Here is a 9,410-nt window from a genome sequence, read left to right as displayed (position 1 = left end):
AAACAACCACACTTTCCACATAGATCTCTTGACTATTCCCATAGGTAGTTTTGACATTATCATAGGAATGGATTGGCTTTCTCCTCACCACGCTGAGATTTTGTGTTATGAGAAGGCCGTACGATTAACCCTACCAAGCGGAGAGATCCTAACCATTTATGGGGATAAGTCGGGGAAAAACCTTAAGCTCATTTCTTGCACGAAGACGCATATATATCTACATAAGAAATGTTATGCCTTTATGGCTCACATAGTGGATAAGAAGAATGGAACAAAGGAATTGAGAGACATACCTCAGGTATGTGATTTTCCTGACGTCTTTCCCGAGGATCTACCTGGATTACCCCCGAACCGACAAGTTGAGTTTAGAATCGACCTAACCCCAGGCGCCGCACCAGTAGCTAAGTCACCCTATAGATTGGCTCCTTCCGAGATGCAAGAGCTTGCAAGCCAGTTACAAGAACTTCTGGACAAGGGTTTCATAAGACCAAGTTTCTCTCCTTGGGGAGCCCTGGTCCTGTTTGTCAAGAAGAAGGATGGATCATTTCGGATGTGTATTGATTACAGAGAACTAAATAAGTTAACGATAAATAATCGATACCCACTCCCTAGAATCGATGATTTGTTCGATCAACTGCAAGGGTCTAGCTACTATTCCAAGATTGACCTAAGGTCCGGTTACCACCAACTCAAGGTATTGGAAACCGACATACCAAAGACCGCATTCAGAACTCGGTATGGTCATTACGAGTTTCTTGTCATGCCTTTCGGCCTAACGAATGCCCCAACAGTATTCATGGATCTAATGAATCGTGTTTGTAAACCTTACCTGGATAAGTTTGTGATAGTATTCATTGACGACATCTTGATATACTCACAAACAAAGGAGGAACACAACCAACATCTACGATTGATATTGGAACTGTTGAGAAAGGAAAAATTATATGCAAAATTTTCCAAATGTGAATTTTGGATAAGAGAAGTGCATTTCCTAGGGCATTTTGTTAGAAATAGAGGGATACAAGTGGATCCCGCAAAAATTAAAGCAATCAAGAATTGGGAGGCACCGAGAACACCGACAGAAGTGCGCCAATTTTTAGGACTCGCTGGTTACTATCGAACGTTTATCGAAAATTTCTCCAAAATGGCCAAGCCTCTCACTGCACTAACACAGAAAGATGTGAAATTCAACTGGGAAGATAAGCAGGAAGCTGCATTCCAAAAATTAAAACACATGTTGTGCAGGGCACCAATCCTATCACTCGCTGATGGGACAGAAGACTTTGTCGTTTACTGTGACGCATCTCGTCAAGGGCTGGGTTGTGTATTAATGCAGAGTGGAAAGGTGATTACTTATGCTTAGCGACAACTAAAAGTGCACGAGGTCAACTACACTACTCATGATCTTGAGCTTGGAGCGGTAGTTTTTGCACTAAAGATTTGGAGGCATTACTTGTATGGTACTAAATGCACAATCTTTACAGATCACAAGAGTCTCCAGCATATCTTCGACCAAAAAGAACTCAACATGAGACAACGAAGGTGGTTCGAACTGCTAAATGATTACGACTGTGAAATTCGTTATCACCCTGGCAAGGCTAATGTAGTGGTAGACGCTCTGAGTCGGAAAGAGCATGTGAAGCCAAGACGTGTGCGTGCACTAACCATGACCATTCATTCTAATCTAAGTACACAAATACAGGAAGCCCAACTCGAAGCTGTAAAAGAAGAAAACATTGCGGAAGAAGCCCTGCGAGGAATGGAAAAACAATTTGAGCTTAGGGATGATGGGACACGATATTTCATGAACCGAATCTGGACGCCCAAATTCGGAGAAATTAGGAGTCTAGTCATTGACGAAGCTCACAAAACGAGATATTCTGTCCATCCCGGATCCGACAAGATGTACCAAGACCTAAAGAGGTTGTACTGGTGGCCGAACATGAAAGCAGAAATTGCTACGTATGTAAGCAAGTGCTTGACTTACTCAAAAGTTAAAGCCGAGCATCAAAAGCCCTCAGGATTACTTCAACAACCAGAGATTCCAGAATGGAAATGGGAAATGATCACTATGGACTTTATCACTAAGCTACCCCGAACGCCGAGTGGTTGTGACACCATTTGGGTGGTAGTGGATAGGTTGACCAAGTCCGCTCACTTCCTACTAATCAAAGAGATAGACAAGATGGATAGGTTGACCAAGTCCGCTCACTTCCTACCAATCAAAGAGATAGACAAGATGGAAAAACTGACCCGAACCTACCTTAAGGAAATCGTCAAACTTCATGGGGTGCCAATCTCTATCATTTCTGACAGAGACAGTAGATTTACCTCACAATTTTGGCAGTCCCTCCAAAAGTCCTTAGGAACACGTTTGGACATGAGCACAGCTTATCACCCACAAACAGATGGCTAGAGTGAACGAACCATCCAAACCTTAGAGGATATGCTCCGATCTTGTGTATTAGATTTCGGAAACTCGTGGGATATTCATTTACCCTTAATTGAGTTTCCGTACAACAACAGCTACCACTGCAGCATAAAAGTTGCACCATTTAAGGCGCTATACAGAAGAAAATGCCGTTCACTGCTATGTTGGGAAGAAGTTGGAGATACACAACTATCCAGGAGGCATTATAGAGATACTCTATGGACCGGACCCGAAATAATCCACGAGACGACTGAGAAAATCATGCAAATCAAAGAGCGATTGAAAGGCGCACGTAGTCATCAGAAAAATTATGCGGACGTAAGACGTAAACCCTTGGAATTCCAGGTGGGCGATAGAGTTATGCTAAAAGTATCACCCTGGAAAGGGATGATTAGATTCGGAAAGAGGGGAAAACTAAACCCACGGTACATTGGACCCTTTGAAATTCTTGAAAGAATTGGGCCTGTTGCTTATCGCCTCCAATTACCTCAAGAATTGGAAAAAGTACACAATGTTTTCCATGTCTCAAATTTGAAAAAGTGTCTGCCCGATGACACTCTTGTCATCCCTCTCGACAAAATCGAGTTAAAAACTGATCTACACTTTATTGAAGAACCAGTTGAGATTATGGACCGTGAAATCAAGAAACTGAGACAAAGTCGCATTCCTATTGTGAAAGTGCGTTGGAATTCAAAAAGGGGACCAGAGTTCACGTGGGAACGAGAGGACCAAATGCAGAAGAAATACCCCCAATTGTTCGACAATAATACACCTATCAATTGAATTTCGGGACGAAATTCTTTTAACGGGGGGAGAATGTAACAATCGTAAAAATTAGGTCGAGTTCCACCGTATAACGACCATAACTAATTGTGATGGAGGACTTAATGTACGATGTTCTTATAAAAATAAGTATATATTTATAATAATAAGAATCGTTTAATATATATTATTATTGGAATGCGACTTATTATTGGAATGCGACTAGTTATATGCTAATAAAATCAATAAGATACATACAATTATGTTTATGTAGTGAAAGAGTTATATTTATAAAAATATCTAAGTCCTTACAAATGTTATATGTAATAATAAGGGGACTTGATTATTATATGACAAAAATATAACAAAATAAATAGGTATGAGATGTATGTATGTGTGTATATGGTTAGATGTCTCAAAAGTTATCCATAAAAACCCAAGAATCCATTTATGACACTACACCAATTTAAGAACTAGTACATACAATTAACTCTTAATATAACGAGAACTAGCATTGAAGGCCAAGTCAACTCCTAAGAGTCTACCTCTTCCTATTCACGTAATTAAGGCCTTCGAACCAAAAATGCCTCAAATTCTCATTATGAAGCAAGTACCACTCATTAAAAGAGGTTGCTTTAAAGTCTCACTTTGAAGTACAATGTAGATGAGAGACTTTAACACACAAACACATTCACCTTACGTTTCCTTTCTTCTTTCTTTTCTCCCTCACATATTTCTCCACTCATGGAAGTTACTAGTACACATGCATGATGAATGTATGACAAAACTTCTAACTTTCCTCCATGGGTCAAATCCATCTTGAAGCATAAATACCCAGCTATGTTATAATTCTTTTCCTTTACACATTTCAGCCCCAAACTCACCAAAACACCTTAGCCTACCTGTTCTTTCTTTTCTGCATCGTGATCCCCAAGAACACCTCTATTCGGAGGTGTTGTGCACCTGTTTTTCCAGAAAGAAAATAGAACAACAAAGCTGTCAATTTTTCCATGTCTTTGCTGTCAATATAAGCTCCAAACACTCAGAGGGTGTTTGTTTTTTCTCTGCAGGTCTACGTGACCTCTTCTGTCTGCGAGGCGCAGACCACGCGCAGACATAATGGTTTGCAGTCTGTTTGTTTTTCTGAAGTGCGCAGACATAAAAACGTCTGCGCGAGGTCTTCACCACACAGATATGGGATAGCATCTTCTAAAGTCTGCAAGCCCTTTAACCTAAAAAAAACGCGTCTTTTTTTTTTACTTCCGCCTCCAGTCCTCGTCCAACCCTCCCAGAAAAACCCTCGATCGATCGATCGTACTCCACCTTGCATCGACCGCCACCGTCGCAACCCTCCTCTCCGATCAAAACCATCGATCGCCGCCTTCCTCTCCGATCCGGCGTCCTCCGATTTTCCGACCATCACAGTCGATTGCAGCAGCCGGCGAACAACAAGGTCACAGCGACAACTTCAACTAGCGACCAAGCGACGACTCCTCCCCTGCTCGCCGCCGTTAACCAGCGCCTCCCTTGTGAAGCCACCGGCCGGAGACCGTCGCCCCCACAGCTACACCGGAGACTTCGACCTCACAGCTACAGGTTCGTTTTTTTTCCTGCTGTCAGTCTTCCTTCTTCTCCCGACTTTCTGTTATTCCCTTCTTATCCGTTCCATTGAAGCTATAGTTCAGAATTTATGTTAATTGATGCATAACTCATAAAAGAGCTGTAAAATAAAAACATTTGTAATGAAAGTAATTTATCTTTGAATGTGAAATTGGATTTGATTTTGAATGAAATACCGAGATGTTAAACTTGTAACATCTCCAGCTTGGTCTGTTTGATCGAAAAAGTCCAATTGTGTATGTGTTTGTGCTTCAATTAGCAATTGAACCTAGATGTTAAACCTGTAACAGTAGCACCCAAATTTTCTGTTTAATTCTGTTATTGTCAAGCCTGGGCATGCCTCCTGTTGTTTTGAATGATGTTCTTATGATGCTTATATGATACCTTGAATGTAATTTAGGTTATGTACACCAACAATGTTAAATTTCCACTCACCCATATTATCAACAATGCTTATAATTAGAATTGATTGTATTACTTAAATATGCAGTAATTCAAAGTTGTATATATATATATATATATATATATATATATATATATATATATATATATATATATGATTATTGATTGTGTATATTTATATGATAGTGTATATGTATATGATTGTTAATTTTGTATGTATATGATAGAAAGCATCAAAAAGAGACATAAGTTTTGTTTATTTGATAGAAGTAAAGTTTTTGTCGTTAAAGTGAAGTTTATTTGATTTATAAAGTTTAGAAAACTTTGAATTAAAACACTCTAATTGAGGTTATTTATAATTGAATAAAAAGTTTCACATTATTGTGATTGAAAATAAAACAAAATTACAAATTTGTCGTGAAAATAAAAACTTTTTCTTGAAATAATGATGTTACTTGTTCACTGTTTATTGTTATTTGGTTATTAGAGATGGGAGAAAAACAACAATGGACCAATGAGCACTTAAAATGCTTATTGGATACTTGTATTGAAGAAGTAGAGAGTGTTGGTAGAAAAGGATTGAGTTTGCAGAAAGATTCATGGATAAGGCTTGGAAGAGTTCTTAAGGAGAAATTTGGGGTTGAGTTGACTCAAAAACAAATGAAAAACGCATATAACAATCTGAAAGCCAAATACACTGGATGAGTATATTTAAAAAACAAAACCGGTAATATATACAATTCTCAAACAAACACTTTTAATTTAACAGCCGAGGAGTGGGATGATTTTAAGAAGGTACATATACATTAATATACAATAATATATATATATATATATATATATATATATATATATATATATATATATAACATTTACGTTTGAAGTTGCCAAATATTCTTATACTATTTCTTGTTACATTTGGGTTTAGGGGCATCCGAAAGCTGCTTCTTTGAGAACAATTCCACTGCCTTTTCCAGATCTTTGTGCACGTCTTTTTGTTGGAAATAGTGCTACTGGTAATTTTAGGAGTTACTCAACCCAGTCATCATCAGTAGCTGGCGCATCCTCCTGTCGTGTTCCACCACTTCAGATCACCGCCACCCCTTTTGATGCAATGGATGATGATGGTGTTGACACTTCTCATCATGAGCCACCACCTTCTACTGCTTCACCTTCTGCAGCTTCACCTTCTGCTGGTTCACCTTCTGCTGCTTCACCTTCTGCTGGTTCACCATATACTGCTACACCATCCGGTAACCCCAACAAAAGGGCTAAACCCTCAACTCCTGTAGCTCCTAGTGCCTCACCGTCTGCTTCTTCACCTGATGGAACTTCTGTTACTGCTGACGATTTAGCATTTGAAATGAAGAAAGCTCTACAAAGTTTGACTAAAGGGTATACAATTCCTCAGTGTTTAGAGAAGTTAGAGGTCCTTCAGTTAGGCCCTACAGATCCTTTACGCTTTGTCGCATATCATATTTTTGGAGGAACCATGAACATGAGAGAGATGTGGATGCATTTGCCCGATGTTCCCGAGATATTACGAGGGTGGCTTGAGATGACGGGTACCAGTTTAGGAGTTTTGAAGGATGGGAAGATTGTTCGATGATTTTCTAGTGTTGAAAGTATTTGTTATGTCTCTTTGCCCTTGTTGGAACTACTTTGTTAAATGTTTTTGCCTTTGTTGGAACTATTTTGTTAGGACTTTTTTCCCTTGTTGGAACTACTTTGTTAAATGTTTTTGCCTTTGTTGGAACTATTTTGTTAGGTCTTTTTGCCCTTGTTGGTACTTGAAATATGATTAATGGAATGTTTATTTGATACTTGAAATATGGTTTATGTAATGTTATTTTGGCTTGAAATATGATAAATGGAATGTTTATTTGATACTTGAAATATGGTTTATGTAATGTTTTTTAAAGTTCTACTTTGTTGATTTTAGGTTCATATGGATCACGATCAAAAGTTACTTCTCGTAATTCTAATGTACCTATACATTCGTTATTTTTGGAAGAGGGGTGTGAAACGATTGCGGGATAATGATTCGGAAATGACGGGACACGAATACACATTGGAGTTATTACACCGTAATCGTTTACAATGTGTTGAAGTATTACGCATGTCCCGTGAATCTTTTGTACGACTATGTGCTCATTTTAGAGCAAATTACTCATTAAAGGACAGCAAACATGTATCAGTTGAGGAAAAGATGGCTATGTTTTTGATGATGATCGGACATAATCAACGTTACGTGAGTATCAAGCGGAGATTTCAACACTCGAAGCAAACAATTCATAAAATTTTTTATGAAGTGTTGGAAAAAATGATGCTTTTCGCACAAGATGTTATAGTACCAACATCTTTTAATCCGAATCCAAACATTCCAGGACATAATAGGAGGCTACGAAGGGTTTTCAAAGGAGCAGTTGGTGCACTTGATGACACTTTGATACATGCTGTTGTCCCTGCTAAGAAACAAGACTTATATAGAAGTAGGGGAAAGGGAGATTGCTACCAAAACGTATTGGCAAAATGTGACTTCAATATTATTTTTACATTTGTTGTGACCGGGTGGGAAGGGGTAGCGCATGACTCTAGAATATTATCAGAAGCAGTAGCCGATCCACAAGCATCATTCCCGTTTCCACCACCAGGTAATTTTTTGTTTTTTTTTTTAATATTTTCATTTTAATTTGAAAATTGATTAGTGTTTTGCATTTTTTTCAGACAAATATTATCTTTGTGATGCCGCGTATGCACACACTCGAGGATTTATGGCCCCTTATCGTAATGTGAGGTATTGGTTTGGAGATTTTCGTCAAAGACGTGCATTGACCAATAAAGAAAAATTTAACCATGGACATGCAAAACTTCGGAATGTCATTGAGCGTGCTTTTGGTGTTTTGAAAGCACGCTTCCCTATATTGAAGAGGATGGCACCATTCCCGTTTGTGACACAAAGAAACATTGTCATGGCATGCTTCGCGCTTCATAATTATATAAGGAAAGAAGGATTGAGTGATGAGTATTTCGCACGATACGATGAACCCAATGTCCCGTTTCGAAATAACAATGTGGCCATTGATGATGATGAAGACGGGATTCCAACACATGGTACTGCAGCAGACCGTGAATATATGACTCAGTTACGTGATGAAATTGTTGATCAGTTGATGCACAATATAGATTGAATTGTTTTAAATGAAATTGTTATTGTAAAACATTTTTTTTATTGTATGACTAATTTAGTTGCATGAATTTTATTTTCAATGTTATAAGACTATTATTATTAAAATTTTGGTGTTGAAAAATCATTTTAAGTTTGTAAAATAATTTTATTTAAAATTCAGTTTATTTCAGCAGCCTGCAGACGTTAAAAAACAAACAGTCTTCTTATTGCAGACTGTAGACGTTTGGTCCACCTCTTCTGCTGCAGAGGCTTGCAGATGTGGTCCACAGACTGCAGACATTTTGGCTTCAGAAAAACAAACAACACCTCACTGTTTTCGCCCCTACCTGCTGCTCTCTCCTTTGTGCGAAACAGCTTCAAAAACAGAAAAAATTAGGAGGCAAAGAGGTTGCCGAAACAGCCCCTGCCACCTTTTCGCTGTCGAGAACCACCAAAACGGTGGAAACACTTCATGTTTTCTTACCTTTTCGACCCAGTAACAGTCCCATAATCATCATTTCAGCAGGATGGAATAGTTTCGGGCCTTCTTCCAAGAGTTGGTGAAGAGTTACGACAAGAGATTTCCGAGAAGTCAAACCAAACCGAACCGAAAATCACGCTCCAAATGTGAGTCTTTATGGCCCCGTTTTTACATTTTTACTTATTTGGGGGGAGACACATACTTGAGTATTTTGATATAATAAAATGGCAAAAAGTTTATATGTTACATGCATGCTCAGTTAGTACTAGATGCAAAAATTGTTAGAGTCAATGTTTATTATAGATACTATTTTTACAAATGACGTTTGTTAAAAAGGTGGTGGTTAGTAATGGTTATACACAAAAATTTTATAAAATGTTAGACTTATTTACAAGCACTTGTGTAAACAAAAAGTTAGATAAAAGTAATCTAGTGTTATATTATTTGTCGGGACAAATAAAAGTATCGTTAAGAACTTATGTCAAAATTTTGATAAATGAACATGTTTAACTTGTCATGATAGGTATAACCATATGACTTGTGTA

At 38.1% G+C, this 9,410-nt stretch overlaps 1 protein-coding gene across 1 annotated transcript; it reads left to right on the top strand.

Moving 5' to 3' along the window:
- The first annotated feature begins 7,265 nt into the window (after positions 1–7,265).
- LOC145066708 (uncharacterized) lies at positions 7,266–8,406 on the top strand. The gene is made up of 2 exons (XM_079013985.1): positions 7,266–7,869; positions 7,943–8,406. Exons 1-2 carry the CDS (start codon positions 7,266–7,268, stop codon positions 8,404–8,406), a joined length of 1,068 nt encoding a protein of 355 aa, XP_078870111.1.
- Positions 8,407–9,410: the final 1,004 nt, after the last annotated feature.

The sequence above is a fragment of the Lactuca serriola genome, chromosome 8 (genome assembly GCF_051521515.1).
Source record: "Lactuca serriola cultivar US96UC23 chromosome 8, Lser_US96UC23_V15, whole genome shotgun sequence".
In the NCBI taxonomy this organism is placed as follows: Eukaryota; Viridiplantae; Streptophyta; class Magnoliopsida; order Asterales; family Asteraceae; genus Lactuca; species Lactuca serriola.
The sequence above is the reverse complement of the archived record's forward strand: the minus strand, read 5'-3'. Positions and strand labels throughout refer to the sequence as shown.